This window comes from Dromiciops gliroides, chromosome 4 (assembly GCF_019393635.1).
Source record: "Dromiciops gliroides isolate mDroGli1 chromosome 4, mDroGli1.pri, whole genome shotgun sequence".
In the NCBI taxonomy this organism is placed as follows: Eukaryota; Metazoa; Chordata; class Mammalia; order Microbiotheria; family Microbiotheriidae; genus Dromiciops; species Dromiciops gliroides.
Window position 1 is genome coordinate 31,722,444 of NC_057864.1, and position 22,827 is coordinate 31,745,270.

The 22,827-nt window shown below is 55.3% G+C and overlaps 1 protein-coding gene across 1 annotated transcript; it reads left to right on the top strand.

The window, feature by feature from the left end:
• Positions 1 to 718: 718 nt before the first annotated feature.
• Positions 719 to 19,362, top strand: POMGNT1 (protein O-linked mannose N-acetylglucosaminyltransferase 1 (beta 1,2-)). The gene is made up of 22 exons (XM_043962881.1): positions 719 to 858; positions 1,043 to 1,222; positions 1,883 to 1,997; positions 2,091 to 2,209; positions 4,625 to 4,690; positions 4,777 to 4,890; positions 5,038 to 5,155; positions 5,386 to 5,484; positions 6,001 to 6,128; positions 6,899 to 6,969; positions 7,363 to 7,438; positions 9,951 to 10,034; positions 10,138 to 10,179; positions 10,302 to 10,360; positions 10,782 to 10,854; positions 10,951 to 11,079; positions 11,286 to 11,411; positions 17,471 to 17,535; positions 17,676 to 17,720; positions 17,796 to 17,931; positions 18,173 to 18,282; positions 18,653 to 19,362. The coding sequence occupies exons 2-22, from the start codon at positions 1,103 to 1,105 to the stop codon at positions 18,744 to 18,746; spliced, it is 1,989 nt and encodes a 662-aa protein (XP_043818816.1). The 5' UTR covers positions 719 to 858; positions 1,043 to 1,102; the 3' UTR covers positions 18,747 to 19,362.
• The last annotated feature ends 3,465 nt before the right edge of the window (positions 19,363 to 22,827 follow it).

The following is a 22,827-nucleotide window of genomic DNA, read 5'->3' on the forward strand; positions in this document are numbered from 1 at the left end:
TTGAAGATACGCTCCATCCAACCCGGGCTCTTTTGTGGAACTTTGGGCAAGTCATTCTCCATCCGTGGGTCTCCGGTAGGCTCCCCTCTCCAATGGAGGGAGGTAAAAATACCAGTACGACTGACGCTTACTATGGGTGTGACCTTGAGCAAGTCACTTTCCCGCGCCAGGGAAGCCTGCGGCTCTCCCAGGAATCCCCATCTCTAGATGTGTAAAAGGGGGCGGGGGTGAACGGTTCCAACTCTCTGGGGTGTCAGGGCGCCTCGGCAAGAGCCGGGATCCTGGCTCGGAATCAAGCGTTTAAATGTGGACAATAACGGACACTTGGTTACTATGGAAACCAACGCCGGTGATGCAGTCAGTCCTCTCAAGATTTAAAAAGCCCGTTCAGGAGGCCAGGATAAAAGCCCTCGGAAGCCTCAAAGACGATGATGCCGGTCCAGGTCGCTCCTCTCGGAGCTTCTCCCTCCCCGCACCCGCCTCCTCGAGCCTCAGTTTCCTTGTCTGTAAGGCTCGGAGTTCCAGGTCCCCGCCTCCCCCGGCCCCCAGGGGCGGGGCCGGGGTCTTGACAGCTCGTCGAGGCTCCTCCCCCTCCCCCTCCCCCTCCTCTTCTCCCGTCCCTCCCGCTCCGCGGCCCCTGTAAGCCCCGCCCTCCTCCGGCCTCCGACCCAGCGGAGACCGGAAGCTACGGGACGGGACGGGGCGGGGCGGGGCGGGGAGGGGCCGGGAGGCAGCATGGAGGAGGCAGCCCGGAGCGGGCCCACCCGCTGCTGCTTGTGCCGCCGTCGCTGCCGCTGCTGCCGGCCCTGAGCCTGCCGGGGCTGCGCTGGGCAGGTGCCGCGGCGCCCCCTGACGGCCGTGAGTGCGCGAGGCGGCTATCGCGGGGGCGGGGCGGGGGAGGGGTGCTCCAGGAGGGGGCCATGGGGGGCGGGGGCCCGGCCCGCACCCACTGCACCCATTGCGAGGGGGCCTGAGCTGTCCAGCGCGGGGTGGGGGGGGGACGCGCTGAGCCCCTCACGGCTCCCCCCTCCCATGTCGCCAGGTGCAATGACGGGAGCCCCCGGGAGGCCCCAGTGAGGAGCCGGGCCCGGCGGCTCCGGGCATGGACGAGTGGAAGGCCGGCCCCTCGGGGAAGCCCTTCGGGGCCAGGAAGAAGCGGGGCTGGTACCTGGCCTGGAAGTACCGGCTGACGAACCAGCGCCTTGTGCGGCGCCTCTGCCAGGTGAGGGTGCAGCCCGGCCCGGTGCCCCCATCTCGTTTGGTCTCCCCCTCCCCGAAGAGCCTCCTCTCCAGGCCCCCCTCTCCCGGGAAGCCTCCCCGGCCTCAGTCGTGCCCTCTTAGTGTGGTCCCCTCATCTCAAGTGTCCTCACATCTCCCCAGGGGTTTGGGCTGTGAGACAGTGTCCGCCTTGGTCCCCATCTTTGTTGAGCCGCCCCTGTCCCATATGGGCCCAGCTGGGTTCCGCTTGGGCTTCAGGGAGCAGCGGACAAGAACAGCCTCAGGGCCCTGCCTTCTGGAGGGCTGGGGAGGAGGGCAGGGGAGTACAGAACCTTTCCCTCATAGGGCTGCCAGGCTGGGATTGGGGGGTAGAGGAGGAGCCCCCAGTCTGGGCAAGGGGACCCAGGCTCTCTAAAAACCAGTAAAGCAACATTGTAGCAGCTGAACCGTTCTGTCTGCCCCAGCATGGCCCTGGGGCTGCTCGGCTCTGGGTGCCACCCCTGGAGGGTTGGTAGGGGCTGCCTCCCAGTCCTGGACTCCTCTATTCAAACCTAACCACCCCTCTCGGCCTGGCCTTGGGGTTTGCCCGAGCAGTGATAGCCCCAGGGCCCGGGGCCTTCCCTTCTGTCTGACCCTTGGCTCCAGCTGCCCCCTTCTCCTGCAGACAGGGGCCGTGCTGTTTTTGCTGGTGACCGTCCTTGTCAACATCAAGCTGATCCTGGACACACGCCGAGGGGCCGGCGAGGATGGCGAGGACCTGGAGTCAGAGCAGGACTACGGTTTGAGGGGACCTTGTGGAGAGGGGGGCCAAGAGCTCAGTATGTGGGCCAGGAGAGGAGGGGGTGATCCTGACCTCTCACCTTATCCCCTAGAAGAGACTCTGCAGCACCAGGAGCCGCCAAGGCGGGGCGCCCCTGGCCCCCACAGGGTGGTGGATGTTGAGGTCTACTCCAGCAGGAGCAAAGTATATGTGGCTGTGGATGGCACTACGGTGAGTGGAGAAGTAACCTCGCCACCACCCCCCTTCCCATGGCCTGGGCGGATCTTCTTGTCCCCCACTTCATCCAGGTCTTAGGTTCGGGGCCAGCTGCCTTCCCCACAAAGGTCCACAGGCTGCCTGGGAGGAAGTTCGTTCAGTGAAAGAGACAGACCTCGGGTTAGACCTTGGGACCAGGAGCCCAGCTGGCCAGGGTCCTGGCAAGGCCTAGGGGAGTTCCCATTCTGACTAAGGGCACCCAGGTTCTTTATAAAAACCAGCAAAACAACATTGAAGCAGCTCTGGAGGCAGAGGAGGGGCTTCTGTCTGCTCAGGAGAGCACCATCTGGGAGACCTTCCCAAAAGGACTGGGTGGGCAGGAGGAATGAAGGATTGAGTGTCATCCCTGCAGCACCTTGTGAGGGTTGGGGGGGCAGATGGGGAGAAGGCCTAGGCCTGGCCCTGGAGGAGCCTGGGGGTAGGCAGGCCTGCGCTCTGACCTGCCTGGCTGGCTATGTCACTCCAAAGCAGGCCCTTTCCCTCTGGGAACCTCAGTTTCTTCTTCTAAAAAAAAGGGAAGGATGAACAAGCGCATTGAACCAAGGAGGGGTTGCTAGAGCTGGAGCCGAGGACTCAGAGACAGAAGTGAGAAGGAAGTGTATTCCAGGAATAGAAAGCAGCCTGGCAAAGACCTAGGGTTGGGAGTGGAATGGCATGCCCAGGGAGCAGCCAAGAGGCCCTTTTGCCTGGAACATAGAGCGTGTCAGAGCAGTGACAGGAGATGTTTGCAAAGGTGTTTGGGAGCCAGGAGGATTTCAGTGTCAGAAGTGTGTGTTTTCTTCTAGCAGTGGTAGGGAGTCACAGAACCTTCTTGAGCAGGGGAGTGAGGTAGGTGCTCAGGGGAATCTCCAATAGGAAGATTGTTTTGGCAGCTAAGAGGAGGTTGAAGAGTCAGTCAGTCAGTTAATAAACATTGATCAGGTGCCTTCTGTGTGCTAGGGAGAGAGTGGAAACAGGCAGACTAATTAGAAGGATATTGCAATAGCCCAGGTTGAGGGGAGGGAGAGGCTGTGAAATTGGAGGAGAAGGGACAGGTGGGAGGGGTGCTACACGGAAGGGATTGACCAAACTGAGCAACTGATTGCCTTGTCCCTTGCCCTGTCGCTGTCTCTGAAGTTGAAGGGGTGGCGGGGAGGGGGGGGGGCACCACATGGTTTGATAAAGATAAGCAAGCTTTGAAGAGTCTGGTGTTATCTGTAGTGCTCCTCACCCTTGGTCCTCCACCTCTGCAAGGGAGGGAAGGAGGGAGGCAGATGCCTTGTCACTGCCCAGCTTTGGGGCCCAGCGAGGCCAGCTGTTGTAATTGGGCAGCGCCTTATTTCATTTGTTCCATTTATGTGATTCCATTTGTGGGCTGTGGTGTTTGCCTGGTCCTTCAGACCCACCCTGCATCGGTCCATAGGTGTCTTCCCACAATTATCTACAATGGATGTTTCTCACCTTACAGGGCAATAATGTGCCCTTAACATTTACATGACAAGGTGGGAGCAGATAGTGAGCTCCCAACAAGAATCTGGGTTCAAATCCTTCCTCAAGGGGGCAGCTAGGTGGCTCAGTGGATAAAGCACCGGCCCTGGATTCAGGAGTACCTGAGTTCAAATCTGGCCTCAGACACTTGATACTTAACTAGCTGTGTGACCTTGGGCAAGTCACTTAACCCCCATTGCCCCACAAAAAAAAAAAACAAAAACAAAAATAAATCCTTCCTCAATCTGCTCTGTACTAGCTGTGTGTCCATTTCCCCACTGGTAAAACAAGATAGATAGCTTCTCGTCAGTGCTCCCTCTCTCTTGGAGTCTGGGGTTCCGAAGCTCAGTTCTGTCCCCTTTTCTCCCCTGCCGTGTCACTGGCACAAGGCACAGCCTGGTCCCCTTCCCTGTTGGTGTGCAGGCCAGACAGTTGGTTGGCTTGCTATCCTGGCTCCAGCCTCAAGCTCCCCAGTGGAGGCCCCCCCAAAGGAAATGGGCCCTAAATTTGCCCAGGGTCACACAGCAAATAGAATTATGATGGTAGCAGCAGCAGTAGGAGTAGTAGTCCTGATGTTTACAATACTCCTCGCCATTTCCACGGCACTAACACATTAGCAGAGTGCCTTTGTGCAAGTTATCCCATCCCCACCCCCAGTCTCACAAAGACAGTGGTGTCAGGCAAGGTGGTAAAATAGTAAAGGACAGAGAACTGGAGACAGGAGATCTGGATTCAGATCCTGATGCTCCTGCTTCTCACTAGCTGTGGGACCTCGGGCAGCTTACCTCAGTTTTCCCACTCATGAAATGGGGTGGGGGGCAGGCTGGAGGACCTCAGGGGCCCTTCAGCCTCAGCTGGCATCTGTCTGGCCCACCTCATTGGTTCCCAACCCCTCCCCCCCAGGTCCTGGAGGATGAGGCTCGGGAGCAGGGACGAGGCATCCACGTTATTGTTCTCAACCAGGCCACGGTGAGACCTGGGTCCGCTGGGGGCTGGGGGGCCCCGGGGCTGGGGGCTGGAGCCTCACTGGACTCTCTCACCTCACGATCCCTCAGGGCCACGTGATGGCGAAGCGGGTGTTTGACACATATTCCCCCCACGAAGATGAGGCCATGGTTCTCTTCCTCAATATGGTGGCACCTGGCCGGGTCATCATCTGCACTGTCAAGGTCAGTGTGACTGCCCTGACCTCGGTCCTGACCCTGTCTCCTGCTGGTCCTGGGCCTCTGCTGGGCTGGGAGCAGGGAAGGAGCCAAGGCATGGGACGGGCTGTCTGAGACTCAGGAGATTCTTGCCTGACCCCATCTGACCCCCAGGATGAGGGCTCGTTCCACCTCAAGGATACAGCCAAGGCCCTCCTGCGGAGTCTGGGCAGCCAGGCGGGGCCAGTGCTGGGCTGGCGGGACACCTGGGCCTTCGTCGGCCGGAAAGGAGGTAAGGTGCAGCTCTTGCGGTACTGTGGTCCCCCCACCCTTTCCTTTCTCCCCCACCTCTGGGGTCCAGGGCCTTGGCTGGGGGCAGTTAAGGTTGCAGAGAAGCATTGGGTTTGCCCAGAACAGGGTGGGGGGGCTGGGGGCAGGGGGACCAGCCTGGAAGGAGGCCCCCAGATGCCTGGGCACCTTTTCCCTCTTACCCCCTGCCCACACACTCCTTGCCCCCACCAGGTGCCGTCCTTGGAGAGAAACACTCCAAATCACCTACTTTGTCCTCCTGGGGAGAGCCCATCCTGCTGAAGACGGATGTCCCGCTGAGCTCAGCTGAAGGTAGGGCTTGACGGGGCGGGGGACGGGGGGAGGTGCAGCTGGGCTAGGGCTGAGATCGGGGTGTTCAAGGCTGGAGCCTGGGAGATGGAGGAGGATGATGGGGAAGGAGGACCTTGCCTAGAGCAGGGCTTCTTAAACTTTTTCCACTTGTGGCCCCTTTTCACATTTTTACATGACCCCGCACATAAAGGGATATAAAATTGGGATACAAATCAGACGTTACTGCCAAGTTTTTCACAACCCCCACATTTAGTTACATGGGGTCATGCCCAGCAGTTTAAGAAGCTTTGGCCTAGAGGACCGTCAAGAGCCTGGGAGCTAGGAGGGTTACTGGAGCTCCAGGAGGGTGTGGGGCCCCGGGAGAAGAGAGAAGCTCAGAGCCTCTAGGGTGCTGGAACCAGGCCTAAGGGTGTTGGGGGCTGGAGAGTCACTGCTGCCTGGTCTGAGGAATGGGAAGAGGAGAGGGGGAAGGGGGGCAGAGGCCAAAATCCCTTCCATGCTTCCCCCCCCCCCCAGAGGCAGAATGTCACTGGGCAGACACTGAGCTGAACCGTCGTCGGAAACGCTTCTGCAGCAAAGTGGAGGGTTATGGGAGTGTGTGCAGCTGTGGGGATCCCACACCCATTGAGTTCAACCCTGACCCGGTGAGTGAGCAGGGAGTCTGTGGCCTAGATCTTGGGCTGGGCTGAGCCTTGGGGCAGGAGCAGGGGCAGAGGGTTACCTCAGGAGGCAGGTGGGGGGGAACGGGCTTGGGCCAGAGAAACAAAGCAAGGCCACCAAGGCCAACCAGAGGACCGGGTACTACGGATATTTGAGGGTGGGATATTGGAGGGTGGGTCTGGGCCCTCCCTGCTGTGGACCTCCCCTCTGACAATGCAGATCTCACCCCATCTATTCCTGCCTAACCAAAGCAGGGCCCTCCCATATGCCTTTCAGGGGCCCACTGCACATGGAGGCAGCTCCCAGTGGACCTCCCGGGCTGGCCACCAGTGTTTGCTAGCTATCACTTTGCATGATACTTGCTGTGTCCGCTGTGGTGACCACGAGTAAAGGAGAAGCCTAGGAAAAGGGAATTTGAGGTTCACAAGAAGCCCAGTGACATGCAAACTATGGGCATTATGGTTATGCCCATCTTACAGAAATGGAAACTGAGACCTGTAAGGGCAGAGTGACTTGCCCAGGGTCACATAGCTGGGGCAAAGGCAGGGTCTGAAACCAGGTTTTGGCCCCAAGTCCTAGATCATAACTGACACCACTATCTTTAGCGAAGTGTTTCCCCTCCCCTCTGAAATGAGAATAATTCACCCACATCACACCCAAAGTTCATATAAGACTCCTTGAGGCCTTTTCTCTTGGGAAGGAGAGGCCTCAATAGGAGCTGGATTGTATTCATCTTTTCACTCCAACCCCCTAGCTTCCCAACAACAAGGTTGCTGATGTGCCTGTGGCAGTCATTGCAGGGAATCGACCTAACTACCTGTACAGGTGAGCCCAGGGTGACAAGCTGGCCCTCTGCCTATACAGGTAAATTCTAGGAAGGGAAATGGGCCTACCTACCTGAATACCTAAGTCCAGAGTGAGGGCATAGCCTCCTTTACCTATACAAGTTAAGTCTAGGGAAGGGGGATGGGGTCCACCTACCTGTCCAGGTGAGCTCAGGGTGTTTAGATGTCTTACCTTACCTGTATAGGTGAGCCTATGGAAGGAATAGGGATCCACCTACCTGTATTGGGGAGTCCAGGGTGAGGGGGATTATTATCCACTTTATTGTGTAGGTGAATCCTGGGGAGGTATCCAGCGTGCCTACCAGCACAGGTGATTTAGAAGCATATTGGGTGGAGCCTTGATGTCTGTTTCCCGTGTGCCTTGTTTCCCTAGGATGCTGCGATCTCTCCTCTCTGCTCAGGGTGTGAACCCCCACATGATAACGGTCTTCATCGACGGCTACTATGAGGTAGGTCCTGGGGCTGGAGATGGAACCAAGCTACTGGACCCTTTCCCCACAGCAGCCTGACCTGGTCAAAGAGTCTGCTCCTGACTAGCTGTGTGACTGTGGACAAGTCATTTCCCCGTTGGTAAAACAGAATCGCTTCTTTTCAGAGGCCCTTCTCACTTGGAGTCTGGGACCCTGCAGCTCAGCTCTGTCCCCTTCTCACCTCTAGACTGGGCTGGTTATGTCACTGACACCAGGGACAACCCGATCCCCTTTCCTTCCTTTGTGGAAGGGTGTTGGATGTACAGACTTAGAATCCCAGCTTCCAGACTCAGGCTCCTCATCCCCCCACTCCTCTCTGGTGCTGCTGGGGAGAAAGCATTCGGTAGCCCTCACGAGGGGCAGGGGCTGGGCCCTGGAAATACCGAGACCCCATCTCCTTCCTACAGGGAGCTTGTATTTCCCATGAGGTGATGTAGCCAGGACACAAATACAACTCAGGGGGCAGCTTGGTGGCACAGTGAATAACACACTGGCTCTGGATTTAGGAGGACCTGAGTTCAAATCCGGCCTCAGACACTTGACACTCACTAGCTGTGTAACCCTGGGCAAGTCACTTAACCTTCACTGCCCCGCAAAAAAAGTACTGAACAAACAAATCCCCCAAATACAGCTGAGTCAGCAACTGTCTGTGGCTAAGTCTTGGTGATCCAGTCCCTGCCTTCAAGGAACTTGCAGTCGAGGCAGGGGAGACAACAGACACACATGTATAAGCAGAGGCAGGATAATCTTAGGAGGAGGCAGTGGCTGCTGGGGGACCAGGCAAAACCTCTCGGAGAAGGGAGAGCTTGAGCTGAGCTCAAGGGATGCTGGGATACAGAGGGGGAGAGGTGAGAAGGGAGAGCATGTCAGGCAGGGGGGACAGTCAGGGCAAAGGCACCCAGGTGGGAGATGGGGTGCCCTGTGAGGAACAGCCGGGAGGCTAGCTTGACTGGACTGCCGAGTGTGGGGATGGGAGTGATGCGTGACCAGGCTGGGAAAAGACATTTTTGTTTGATGCTGGAGGTGATAGGGAGCTACTAGAGCTTACTGAGGGTTGGGGGTGACATGGTCAGATCTGCGCTTTAGGGAAATCACTCTGACAGCTGAGCAAGGGTGGACTGGAGTGGGCCCCCTCAGCAGCTACTGCAATAGCCTGGTTGTGAGGGGATGAGGGCCTGTACCTGGGTAGGAACAGTGTCAGAGTAGAGATGTCAGGAAGGCAGAAGAAGAAAGATTTGGAAGCTGATTGGATGTATGGGGTGAGGGAGAGGGAGGAGTCAAGGATGATACCAAGGTTTCAGGCCTGGAGGACTAAAAGGAGGGCAGTGCCCTGGACATTGTAAAAGGGATGCTGGGAAGAGGGGAGGATTTGGAGATAGCCCCACATTTGCTTCTTGGAAGCCTCATCAACCTATTGATTCATAGGGAGCTTTTGGTTCACTCAGACTCCCAGATCCTTTTCAGAACAAAGGCTGTCTGTCTGTGCCTTCCCCTTCTTGCACCCGTGTTGCTGGTGGTGTGTTTTTTTTTAATCCAAGTATAAGACTTGATATTTATCTATAGTAAATTCCATCGTGTTCGATTCAGCACAGCACTGTAGGGGGTGGTGGGCCCTGTCTTTTTTGGTGTCAGGGCCCTGGAGACAGCGGTCTGCAGCAAAAGTTTCAGGACCTCTTATTATCAGAACCGTGTTGTGAAATGCAGAAGATAAAACTCACTCCCTTAGAAAGGAAGCCAATTCTATTGGAATGCAGTTGGCATAGTAGAGTTTTTTAGAAAGCCCTCAGCCCCCAGGTTAAAGAGCCCTGCCGGCTTTAGCCTGTTCAGGCCCTGCCGGCTTGGGTCCTCCAACAGACTTGAAAAGCAGCTCAGGCCTGCCTTCGGCCTGTAACCAAGTCACTAGGGAGTGTTGAGCTGCAGAGCCCCCCATCAGATACTCCAGCCTGACACAGAACTGGCAGTGACCACTCCTGCAGCATAGCCAGCTCTGACTGAGTCTCTCTTTGGACTTTTATCCATCTCATCTTAGTAGGGAGCCACCAAGGCTTCTTGAGCACAGGAGAGACCTGGTCAGAGTACTGCTTTAGGGAGTTTACTTTGGCTGCAGGGGGGAGGGTGGGGTAGGAGATGGGGGAGAGGAGAGACGTAATTAGGAAGCTGCTGCAGCCATCCGAATGAGGGTCAATGTGGCTGGGGGGGGTTGTCTGTAGGTGTGGGGAGCTCCAATTGAAGGTGGGAAATGTGGAGGTTAAATCACTAAGACCTGGCCTTGTATGGGACCCAAAGGAGAGGTGAGGGAGGATGCTCCCGGGACTGGGGTTGGGGTTCGAGATGTCTGTCCCTTTGGAGAGCTCCAGATTGACACCTTTAGGAGTCTAGAGGGGTCTTGGACCTGGGAGTCAGCTGGGTCTAGCCCATGATTGGAGGTTGGAGGCGAGGTCCCAGGGTTGGGGCCACTACTCAGTGAAGTGACTGCCACCTCACCCACTAGGAGCCCATGGATGTGGTCGCCCTGTTTGGTTTAAAGGGGATCCAACACACGCCCATCAGCATCAAGAATGCCCGAGTGACCCAGGTACTACTCAAGGGAGGGCTGTAATGGGGGGATGGTTGGGGTTAGAATTGGGGCCCGGGGCCAGGTTCCCACTCAGACGCTTCTCCCCTTCCTCCCCACCCAGCACTATAAGGCCAGCCTTACCGCCACCTTCAACCTCTACCCTGTGAGTATGGGCAGCTCCCAGGAAGGGAGGGCCTGAGGGTACCGGGGAGCTGGGGACAGTGGGGCCAGGATGGGGGTCACCCCCGCTCTACTGTCCCATTGCATCTCCCATCCTGTCCCCAGGAGGCAAAGTTTGCTGTGGTCCTTGAAGAAGACTTAGACATTGCTGTAGATTTCTTCAGGTAAGGACTTAGGGGCCTCTGCACATGGCCCTGCCTGGCCTGGGACCCTCATCAGGTCAGCCTGGAACCGCAGGCCTGGGCCAGGGCAGGAGAAATCCCAGAACTGGGCCCAGGCTTGGCTCCAGCTGCTTCACAGAGAGCAGAGCAAACTGCGGCGGGCAGGGAAGGACAGCTTCCTGGGACCCGGGGGGAAGAGGGTGCCTGAGCTGACCGCTGTGGGTGTGCCCAGCCGACCCTCTCTCCTTTCTGTGTTGGCCTGACCCAAGCTGGGGGCTGGGCTGGGCTGGGCTGGGCTGGGCCTAATCCTGCCAGGAACCCTGGGCCTCCCAGCTGAGGGCATCTTGGATGGGGTGAGGGGCTGGGCCAGAGACAAGGGAGGACCTCTGTGGCTCAGAGACCTCCTTCCCTCCATCCCCTTCAGCTTCCTCAGTCAGTCCATCCACCTGCTGGAGGAAGACGAGTCCGTCTACTGTATCTCTGCCTGGAATGATCAGGTGGGGCCCGTCCTGGCTCGGGACTTGGGGGAGGAAGAGGTGCCAGGGAGAGGCTTGGTGTCAGAAGGGAGACTGATGGTCTGGCCTGGCCCCCAGGGGTATGAACACACAGCTGAAGACCCGGCGCTGCTCTATCGAGTGGAGACCATGCCTGGCCTGGGCTGGGTGCTCAGGAAATCCTTGTACAAAGAGGAGCTGGAGCCACGCTGGCCCACGCCGGAGAAGGTAAGCGACCCAGGCCCACCCCCCCACCACAGCCCCCGCTCTCTTCACAGCAGCTAAGATGGCCATGGCTACTGGCCGTCTCTTGTTTCCCCATCGTGCCTTGGTTTCCTCACCATCCCTCAGTTTTCCTGCCACCATGGGTGGGGTGGGAGGGCTGTTGGGAAGGGGCCAGGCTGAGGCACGACTCGGTGCCTCCCTCTCCCCAGCTCTGGGACTGGGACATGTGGATGCGGATGCCTGAGCAGCGCCGAGGCCGCGAGTGCATCATCCCCGACGTTTCCCGTTCTTACCACTTTGGCATTGTGGGCCTCAACATGAATGGCTATTTCCACGTGAGTGAAACCCCTGCTTGTGTCAGCGTGTGCTGAAGGCACTGTGACCCCATGAGATGAATTCATGTCAGTCGGCATAGATGAAGCACCTACTGTGTGCTGGGTGCAGTGATGGCACTACAAAGATAGAGGGCGATAGTCTTTGCCCTCCGGCGGCAGCTTAAGTTGTGCTGAGGGAGAAGACGTCAGCAGAGAACACAGACAGTGGGAGAGAAAGGAGGAAGCCTCCAGGAAGCAGGGCGTCTCCAGCAGGGCGTTAAAGGAGCCTGAGTTTGCTGAAGGGACGAGGGCATAAGGGAGGTGAGGAAGGCATCCCAGGCCTGGGATAGTGTATGGAGGTGGGCAGAATCAGAGCCGGGACAAGGTTGGGATACCAGTGGGAGTACAGGGACTCTGCCCTATCTGGGCTGAGATCAGTGCCGTGACTCAGTCAGACCAGATTGTGTATGTGTCTTAGCAAGATCGGCCTGGCAGCTCGATGGAAGCCTGTTGGAGGCTGATGGGAGGGATCCTGTGCAGGAAGGATGAAGGAGGCTTGGGCACTGATTGGCTGTTGGGGATGGGGAGCCCCAAAGTTGCGAATGAAGCCGGGTGACTGGAAAGGAAGTTGGGCGATGGGATGGGGAGGGTGGGGCTGGGGAAGGGGTGACAGATGACAAGTTCCATTTCAGACATGTTCAATTTGAGATGCCCTTGGGGACAGCCAGCCCAAGAGGCCTAGCAGGCAGTTGGAGAGGCAGGACTGAGGCACAGCAAAGAGAGGTTAGGGCTAGATCTCCACTTGCCATTTTTGTTCTCTCTTTCCCGGTCGAATGATCATTCCCTTAATAGAAAAAAGCAAAATAACAGTTGAGAATTCAATCAATCAGTAAGCATTTATTGAGCAACTACTGTGTGCCTGGTCCTGTGCCATGTGCTGAGGATACAAAAAGAGGCAAAAGAGAGCCCCTGCCCTCAAGAAGCTTCCAGTCTAACAAGGGAGACAACATTGCAAGCAGAGCACCAGTAAGCCGTATGCAGGGTGAAGAGGGGCTGGGGAAGGCTTCCTGGACAGGGTGAATGTCAGTTGGGACTTAAAGGAAACCAATAGTTTGAGCAGAGGAGGGAGAGTATTCCCGGCATGGAGGAGAGCCAGAGAGATGCCCAGAGCCGAGGTGGAGGGGCTTGTTCATGGGTCGGCCAGCAGGCCGGCGTCACTGGACCAGAGAGTGGGGTGTAAGAAGACTGGCAAGGGAGGAGGGGCTCGGGTCATGAAGGGCTTTGAATGCCAGGCAGAGCCTTGTATTTGATCCTGGAGGCCATAGGGAGCCACAGGAAGATATTGAGTAGGGGAGTGACATGGTCAGACCTGTGCTTTGGGGACAGTCATGCTAGTGGTTGAATGGAGGATGGACAGGAGGCTGGCAGAGCCACCGGCAGGCTGTTGGAATAACCCAGGTGTGAGGTGATGAGGCCTGCACAAGAAAGGTGGGCGCAGTGTCAGAGGAGGGCATATCCAAGAGATGGGGCAGGTGGGATCGGGGGAAGAAGTCCTGGATAACCCCTAGATGGCGAGCCTGAAGCACTGGGAGGAAGGATTTGCCTTCTAGACTAATAAAGAAGGTGGGCGTGGGGGGGTGGTTAGGAGAAAGAGGACGAGTCCATTTTGGACATAATTGAGTTTAAGACGTCTATTAGACGTCTAGTGTGGGGTGTCTGAACAGCAGCTGGAGGTGTGAGACTGCAGGTCAGCAGAGAGGTCGGGCAGGAGAGGCTGATGTGAGAATCACCGGCATAGAGACAGGCGTGAAATCCATGGGAGCTGATGGGTCACCAAGTGAAGCGGGAGAGGGAGAGAGAGAGGGGGGCACAGGACAGTTAGGACATGTGATCTGGAGGAGAAGTGGGGGAGAGAAGGGGTGTCCGAATACCCGGAGAGAAGAGAGCGTCGAGATGGGGAGAGTGACCAGCGGCGCCGAAGGCCACAGAGAGGTCAAGGACAATGAGGATGGAGAAAGGCCAAGTGAGAGATCACTGGTAACTTGGGGGGGGGGGCAGCTTCAGTAGAATGATGATGTCTGAAGCCAGACTGTAAGGGGTTAAGAAGAGAGGAAGAGGAGGCACAATCCCTTTCAAGGAGTCAGGCCCCAGTGGGCAGAAGAGACATGGGACAACTGTGAGCAAGAATGGAAGGATTGAGGGAGGGGTTATCAGGATGGGGGAGGCCTACTTGTAGGCAGTCAGGAAGCAGCCCATGGCTCTGTCTGCCTTCCATCCTTGCTTCTGGTCCCACCCAGCCCAAGTAGACATCCTATTCTTGCTCTGGGTCTTCCCCTGATTCCAACTTCACTCAAGAAGTCCCTGTTGGTTGTCCCTGGCATCTGTCCTCAATCTGAGCTTCCTGTGGGCTTTCGGGCCTTGAAGCACCATTCTTTCTTTCTTTTTCTTTGGTCATGCTGATGCCTTTTGTATTTCACCCCACAGTCATTTCCAGATATATAATCGCACCCCCTACATCAAGCCTTGTTAAAAGAAAAAGGAGCCAAACCCAATCAGCTATGGTACATGGTTTATGCCACGTTCTACACACACAGTTCCTCACGTTCCCACATTCTACCCTGCCCCCTGGCGCAGTTCTTGAGGACTGGGGCTTGGTTTTCTATTTGGTCTCTGCAGTTTGTCCTTCCATCTTGCAGACAGTCTTTCAGAATGAGTTGGTCAGTGAGTGCCCTGTGCCTCCCTTCACATCCACTCTTGCCTTCTCCTTCCTCGGCAGAGTCATTTCACCTCTTCCCTCTTAGGCTAATTTTAGGGTGTGAGATCTTATGCAATCTTTGTCTGCACACACTTTAAATCTTCTCCCGCAGAATCTCGGGGCACTTGTCAGACTCTCTCTGGGCTCTCCTCTCCTTGTCCCTTGTTTCTTCTCTTGGCCTTGATCAGGCCCAGAGCAGGAACTCCCTCCTTTCGGGAGATGCAGCTAGAAGCGGTTGAGTTTGTGGGGCGACATCTAAAACTGGGGGATTTATCCCTGGCTTTTTTCTTGGCTATTTTCTCCTAGGAATCACTGGTCCTGGTTTCTGCCATCCTTGATTTTTCTTAAGTCCCAGGTTTGGCAGATCTACTGGGGTGTGTGTGTGTGGGGGGGGAGCCAGCGTTTTCTCCCTTCTCCTCATAACAAAATGGCTCCTGGTGTGGAGGGAATGGCCGCCACTGCTGCAGCAGAGAACCGACCTTGGCTCAGTCCCCAAGGAAACTTTGTGGGGCTTATCAGCAGCTGGTTGATGCTGCAACAGATGCCAGGGCATTTGTCATGCAACAAGGGGTGTTTTGGGTAGTGGCTGGCAGAGGCAGTAACCTCCTGTTGTCCTGCCCACTAGAGGTGGGAGGGGACCATGGCACTAGCCACAGGCTAGTCTGGGGTTGCAGCAGCTGATCAGGGCTATGGTGAATGCTCAGACAGTTGTCTTTCACAGGGAACATTTCAAACAGTAGCTGACTGGAGCAGCAGCTTGGCCTCTCGTCCTGTGTGCTGGGGGTTGGGGTGGGGGAGAGGGTGGCTCCAGCAGTGGCTGCCCCACTTCCTCCTCAGTAGCTGTTGCTGCTGCTGTCCCTGCCCCTGTCCTTCAGAACAACAGGTGGTGGGTGGCTCAGCAGGCTGACCATGACAGTGGCTGTGTAGGCTACTGCACAAGAGCCCTTCTGAATTTGGTGGGTGAAGAGGCTTAGATAAAATGAGCATTTTATTGTCCTCTTCAGAGAGGAGCTGAGTGATGTGCACTGGGTGGTAGTCAAAGGGATGAGCTCACAGCCTTGCCATCCATTAGCCCTGCTGCTGTCCCCTCAGCACTCTGCCCTCTGCCTTTTTTCTGAACTCTCCAGACCTCAGGGCCTTACTCCTCAGCCGGCTACCATACTCTAAGGACCACTGCGTCTTTTGTTTTTTTTTTTTCCTTAAATTAAAGCAAGTTTTATCAGGTGTTTTTTTAACGTCACCAAGATTTTCCTCAGTATTCCTACTCTCCCAGAGAGTTATTCCGTATAACAAACAACATTTTTAAAGGAAAGGAAGAAAGAAAAGGAAGCCGCAAAACTGATTAGTACATTGATTGTGAAGTTTTTATGCCCTAATTCATGGTCAGTTTTTGTGAAGGTGCCAGGTACAGCTGACAAAAAGGTAGACTCTGTTTTATTCCCTTTCAGTTTTCTCTAAAGGTCTATCACGTCTAAATTTTTGAAAATTCTCCTTAATTTCTTTTTTGTTTAATGGTTAGATTTATTTAGTTCTGAGAGGGGAGAGTTGAGGGTCCCCACAAGTGGTCTTTTACTGTCTATTTCTTCCTGTAACTCATTTAAGAACTCAGATGCTCTGCCATTTGGTGCATCTATGTTTCTTGTTGTTATTACATCATTGTCTACAGTGCCCTTTAGAAAGATGTGAAAGAATTAATATGTTAAAAAGTCTTTATGTACAACATACCATGACTGTAGTAGACCTTCTGCCTCTGCAGAGGGGTGGCGGGATAAGCATGCCTTTGGAGCCATGATTGTCCTTTGATCTGTGGCTGTTGTAGTCATTGGGTATGTGGTTTTCTTGGCTCTGCTGACTGCATCAATTCATGTAAATTTTCCCATGATGCTCTGTATTTGTCACGTCAGTCTTTTTTTTTTTTTTGTGGGGCAGTGAGGGTTAAGTGACTCCCAGGGTCACACAGCTAGTAAGTGTCAGTTGTCTGAGACCAGATTTGAACTCAGGTCCTCCTGAATCCAGGGCCAGTGCTTTATCCACTGTGCCACCTAGCTTCCCCGAGTCAGTCATTTCTTAGAGCACAATAAGACCATGTTACATTTGTGTACCGTGCTACCAGGTCTCTGTCTACCCTGCACCCGAACCTTCCTGTTTTGTCTTTTCCAATTAAAGGTGAGCTCCTTGAGAGCAGGCACAGTCATTTGTCCTAGTTGCATTCCTAGTTTTTAGCCCAGTGCTTGGTGTATGGTAAGTGCTCGATAAATGCTCTTTCTTTCATCTCCCTCTCTCTTCACTCTTGGGTCATCTTTGACCCACACAAGTCTACTTTTACTGGCCAAGAACCCATGCTTCTGGATTTTAAACTGTGGTCCAAAACTCCTGCCCCCATTCTCAGGCACTGTCTTCTTGGGCAGCTAGCTGTTCACTTCAGAAGTCTTTGATGGGCAGTAGTCGGGGATTAGTCCCCCCAGGGTTCCTTTGTTTGCCCCCATGTGAATCTGGAGAAGTAAAATCTTGGGAAGCTTTTCACAGGCCCTAGGGCCCATGGTGGGTCTTGAACTTGTTTTCTCAAGAAGACAAATAGTGGCCAGGACAGAGACACCCCTCCCCCCTGCCCACATACACACCTGTTGTTCTGCCTCTGACCCTTCCTGGCAACCTCTTCTGGTTATTTCCAGATGTTCATTCCTTGTAGTACAAGAAGCAACTTCCTCCAGAGATGGTCCAGCCTCTTCTCCCTCCTCCCTTTGGGAAGAACCTTGGGCTTATTTATTGCTTAGCCCCAGATGTTCTCTGGGGTGCATTCTTCCTGTCTCCTGCCTCCTGCCATGGACTGGCTTGCCTTCCCCCCTGCCTCTATAAGATCCCTTTCTTGTCTTTTTGAAGCATTATTTCTGTTCTGTCAAGGAAGCTTCCTTCCCAATTCCCTCTGGTAAACTGGAGAGTAGAGAAACTCTTTTCTTCTGGGATGGGAACCAACCCACTCGTGCATCCCCACGACTTGTAACAAATGTAGCCGGCGTTCTTCCAGGTCCCTGAGAAGTCTTCTCTGTTCTCCATCCCTGCTGGAAGCAAGGTCCTCCCTCCTTTGCTAGCCCTCCAGTAGCTCTGGTGGCCAGCTCTGCCTCCCCGGGGTATCCAGAGCCAGGCTTTTGTCCAAGATGACTCTTGCCCACCTGTATACTAGCTTTCCCAGCTGCCTTTGAGTGGCCTTGAGTGGATCCGGGTACAAAGGCAGGGATCCTTCCATTACCCCAAGGGGGAGGGAAAAGTTGCATGGAAACACACCAGCTGGGCACAGTTTATCCCAGCGCTGACCTTTTTCCCACAGGAGGCCTACTTTAAGAAGCACAAATTCAATACCGTCCCCAGCGTCCAGCTCCGGAATGTAGACAGGTGGGGGCTGGCATGAGGTGGGAGGGGGAAAGTGCCCCTGAGTCCCCTGGGACTGTCCTTTCCCCCACCCCCATCTGACCTTCATGGATCCCCTGAATAGCCCAGGGTGGCCCCTGACCATGCTGTCCCTCTCCCTCCAGCCTGAAGAAGGATGCTTATGAGGTAGAGGTCCTTCGACTACTCAGGTATGACCCTGTGGGCTTGGGGGTTGGGACAGGGGAGGGGCCGGGCCCAGCTCTCATCTGTACTCTGGTCCCCAGTGAGGCCGAGGTCCTGGACCACAGCAAGGATCCATGTGAGGAATCCTTTGTGCCAGACACTGAGGGCCGCACATACGTGACCTTCATCCGAATGGAGCAGGACAATGACTTCACCACATGGACCCAGCTTGCCAAGGTGCCCCCTTGTGCCCCCCGCCGAACACCAGAGCCAGAAAGGACCTCTGAGCCCTCCTCCCCGTCTTCCCTCCTCCCCAGCTTCTGTCCTCTCTGACATCTATCCTTCCCAGAATCAGTTCCTGGGACCTTCCCTCCCAAGCTGGGAATGGAGCAGGCCCCTGGGGCTGCAGGAAGAAATCAGGACCAGGGCCCAGGGCGTTTAGGGGTGGCCTCTGACCCAGACCCCGTCTCCCCTCCAGTGCCTGCACATCTGGGACCTAGATGTCCGAGGCAACCACCGGGGCCTATGGAGACTCTTCCGGAAGAAGAATCACTTCCTGGTGGTCGGCGTCCCAGCCTCCCCATACTCGTCAGTAACTCCTGGTCCCTTCCCCTTGCCCCTTGGGGTCATTGGGGGTGGGGGTGGGGGTGTCAGAGCCAGGAGGAGGGTCCAGGCTTGTTCTGCTTGGCTCTGGATGACAGAACCAGGAGCCCCGGAGGGGAAGGTGCAGAAGTAGTCAGGGGCTAGCTGTCCGGAAGAGTTCACGAATGGCAGGAGAGGAGAGCTGGCCCAGAGCGGCCTGGGCTGCCTGGGAGGGCATGAGTTCTCTGTCCTTGTCTCAAGGCAGAGGCTGGGAACCCCTAGGGGGGGATTTTTGTTCACATCTGGGCTGGACCTAGATTCAGCTCAGGGAGCTCAAGGCCTCCCTGAATCCCGTCCACCTTCTGTCTCCTCTCAGGGTGAAGAAGCCACTGTCGGTGACCCCTATCTTCCTGGAGCCACCAGCAAAGGAGGAGGGTGCAGGGCCCGGAGGAGCCATGGAGCAGACGTGAGGGGCCGCCTGCCAGGCTGGGCCTGGGGAAGCCCAGTGTCCACCCTCCTGAGAGCCTCTCCTGACGGCTGGAACCTCATCTGCTTTTAACCCAAGACTGTTTACTAACTCCCCAGGGAGGGGGAAAGGGAGGAGGCCCCCCCCCCAGCCGGGGGCAGGGTGTGCGGCTGTTATTTATTTACTTTCTGGGACTTCTCCAAGGAAGATACTCTGGGGGGCTAAGATGACATGGGGCTGAGGAGGTTTCCTTGCACAGCTGAGACCTGAGCTAGGCCCCATGGGAGGCGTGTGGGGTGCAGAGGCTAACTTATTTATTGAATGTCCCAGGATATGCCCTCCTTTCTTCTTCCCCTTCCCCAGGTGAGACTGTTGGGGAAACTGAGGCAGTAGTGGGTGCTTCCTGCCTACAGTAAGGGGAAAGGGGGGGTGTTCTGCTCATCCCTGTGAGAGTCGTGTCCAGGGGGGTTGCTGCCCTCTGCTGAGGGTGGAGAGGTCCTCAGCTCTTGGCTCTTACTCAGGAACTGACCTCCCTGGATGGACACAGATAGCCTGAGGCAGCACTGTGCAAGCCTGGTGTCCAGTCAGATAAACTGACCATTGATTGATTAAAAAAGGAGAAAACACCCACGTGTAGTATGTGTGTACACATATGTGTGTATGCGCGTCTTCCTGCTCGCCCCTCTGTGTGTCTGCTTAGCTGGGAGGCAGCTGTGAGCTGTGTGGGAGGGAGAAGGGTGGCCAGAGTTTCCCACTGAGAAAGGAGTTACCTAAATGGGCCCAAAGGGGCTTCAGTGGGCTCCTAGCCTTAGCACAGGAGTTGGGGCCTCAGAGGCAGCTCGGTTCTATCCCCTCCTTTTACGAGTGAGGAAACTGAGTCACAGAGTGTCAAACATTGAGTGTTGTCCCAGAGCAGGACTTCAGCCCAGGGCCCTGCGATCCCACATCCAGCCCTGACCACTGAGCCGAGGTTGGGGGAGGGCCGGCTTCTTCCATCCTCCACAGGGGGCCCTGCCTGAGCTCAGCCGCTTTTCACTTGGTGATGAACAAACTCGCACCCCAGTCACAGCCTGCCCATCTCAGTGATTCCCAACCCCCTTGTCCTTCCCCGCCCCCCAGTTCCTTATTCCCATGCCCTTCCCCTCCCACCACCACAGAGTCCCACCAGCTCCCGCTCCTTCCACTGCAAACCTGCTCCTTCAGCCTTTTCCTTTCCCACTCCGGAGATCCGACCCCACCCCCCACCCCCACGCCGTGGCTTCCCTTGCTCCTTGCTCCCCGTTGCCACTTCTGGGTTCTCCCCACTCCCTCCATCACTCCTCAGTAACTTCCACTTTGAGGCCCATAAAATTTGCATCTATGGCCTGGTAGCTGTTGGGTAACATACCTCCTTCCTTTCCTCCCTTCAGTCTGCCCATCTGTCACACAGCTAGTGTCTGAGGTTCGATTTGAACTCAAGTCCTCCTGCCTCCGGGGCCCCTACACTCCCCTTTCTTTTTCTTTTTTCTTTTTTTTTTTTTAAGTGGGGCAATTGGGGTTAAGTGACTTGCCCAGGGTCACACAGCTAGTAAGTGTTAAGTGTCTGAGGTTGGATTTGAACTCAGGTACTCCTGACTCCAAGGCCGGTGCTCTATCCACTGCGCCACCTAGCTTCCCCTACACTCCCCTTTCTTAACCAGTTCAGTACCTGGATGGATCCCAATTCAACTCCTGCCCTCATTCTTGGGGGTTTTGCCACATATTAACTCTCTCTCAGATGCCCTAACCACTCACTTCCCGTGACCTACTCCCCCCCCCATCTGCTTGTTCTCGCCATTGCCCACAAATGTGCCCCCTCCGTGTTCAAGAATGCCCAAATGCCCATATCTGACCATGTCCTATTGGCTTTCCACTTCTCTCTGTCCACAGTTCTCAGTTCTCTCCCAGGCCATCTCCCCTGCACTAGCCACTCCTCTTCTCCCCATCTTGACCCCTTGGTAAGTCTACATCTCTACACTGTCCCCAGTGCCCTTATCCTACTGCCAACCGCACCCCACTGATCCTCAGCCTTGGATCACTCCCCGTCCACTGATTCACTCCTGCACATACTGGTGAACAAAGGGTGCGGGAAATCACGCCCCTTCTGACCAAGTCGGCTAAAAATGTATTACAGAACTTTAATTGGGCCCTAAGTGCTGCAAGTCAATCCTCTTCCACCTTCCTTATCAGCTCCCACTCCTACTGTCCACAGAGGCCCTTCCAAACCTCCTCATCCCTCCTGGAATATCCGTGGCTCCTCCTCCCCTCGTTCTCTCAACTGAGAACCTGGCTTCATATTTTACTAAAAACACCTTTTTTCTTGGAGGCCCCTCTTCCTCATCTCCCATCACTCAGGTGCCTTCTGCCACTCTCTCCTCCTTCCTGCTTGTTGCCTTAGTCCTGTAAAAAGCCATCTACAGGGGGCAGCTAGGTGGCGCAGTGGATAGAGCACTCAGCCCTGGATTCAGGAGGACCTGAGTTCAAATCTGCCTTCAGACACTTGATACTTACTAGCTGTGTGACCCTGGGCAAGTCACTTTACCCTCATTGTCCCACTTAAAAAAAAATTTACAATAGGTTCCTCCACTTTCCTTTAGCTCTCTTAATTCTACACTCCAGCTTCTGACCTCATCACTCAACCAAAACTGTTCTCTATATGCTACCAATGGCCTTTTAATTGCCCCCTCCAGTGGCCTTTCCTCAAAGCTCACTGCAGCTTTTGACACCATCCATGACTTCCTCCTTGACACTCTCTAGGTTTTTAGGACCCCCCCCCCTTTCCTGGTTCTCCTCCTACCTCTCTGACCCCTCCTCAGTTTCCTCTGCTGGATCCTCTTCCTGGTCACACCCTCTATGGGAGGGACCCTCGGGGCTCTGTCCCGACCTCTCTTCTCCCTCCATACTCCTCCCTTTCAGCTCCGATGGATTTAATGACCCTCTCTATGTTACTGATACTCAAATCTTCCTATTCTGCCCCAGCCTCTCTGCTGACCTCCGGTCTCCCATCTCCGGCACCCTTTCAGACATCTCAAACTGGACGTCCGACAGACACCCTAAAGCCAACATGTCCAAAGCTGAATTCCTCATCTTCCCCCTCAAACCCTTCCCTATTATCAAATGCCTCTGTTACCATTACGGACACGCCTGTTCTTCCAGTTCCTCAGGCTCCCAACCTCCTCACTCTCTTCCTCTTCCTCTCAGTCTTCCTAGCTCTCTTTCCCACTCCCATCCGGTCTATTGCCAAGGCTTATGGATTTAACCCTTACAGCATCTCTGCCATGGGCCTCCCCTCCAACACTGACCCCCTCCAACCCTGGTGCAGACCCTCATAATAATGTAGCTGCCGGTGGGTCGGCCTGCCTCAAGTCTTCCCCCACTCTGATCCACCCTCTGTTCAGCTACTAAAGTGATTTTTCAAAGCACGGCTTTGCCCACCTCACCTCCCCTACTCAGTAAACCATTGGCTCCCTATCACTTCTGCCCTCAAATAGAACATCCTCTGCTCTGTATTCAAGGCCCTGCTAAAATCCCACCTTCTCCAGGAAGCCTTCCCCATCCCCCTTAGTGTCAATACTTCCCCTCTGCTGATTACTTCCTATTTGTCCTGCACACACCTTGTTTCTACATAGTTTGCATGTTGTCTCCGCTTAACTGTGAGCTCCTGGTGACCAGAGATTTTCACTTCTTTTGTATTCCTCGTATTTAACATGGCCCCCAGCACATTGTTCTTTGCTTTTGTTGTTCATTCTTATCAAACTCTTTGTGACCCCATTTGGGGTTTTCTTGGCAAAGATACTGGAGTGGTTTGCCATTTCCTTCTCTAGCTCATTTTACAGAAGAGGAAACAGAGGCAAACAGGGTGAAGTGACTTGCCCAGGGTCACACAGCCAGGAAGTATCTGAGGCTGGATTTGAATTCGGGTCCTTCTGACTTCAGGGCCTCCTAGCTACCCAGTATGTTGCTTAGCAAATGCTTATTGACTGACTATGGGGCAGCTAGGTGGTGCAGTGGATAAAGCACTGGCCCTAGAGTCAGGGGGACCTGAGTTCAAATCTCAACTCCGAACT

Coding starts and splice junctions, on each gene's coding strand:
- POMGNT1 (XM_043962881.1), top strand. CDS start 1,103: ATGGACGAGTGGAAGGCCGGCCCCTCGGGGAAGCCCTTCGGGGCCAGG. Junction 10,180..10,301: donor CCACCTTCAACCTCTACCCT/GTGAGTATGGGC, acceptor TCCTGTCCCCAG/GAGGCAAAGTTTGCTGTGGT. Junction 17,932..18,172: donor CATGGACCCAGCTTGCCAAG/GTGCCCCCTTGT, acceptor TCTCCCCTCCAG/TGCCTGCACATCTGGGACCT.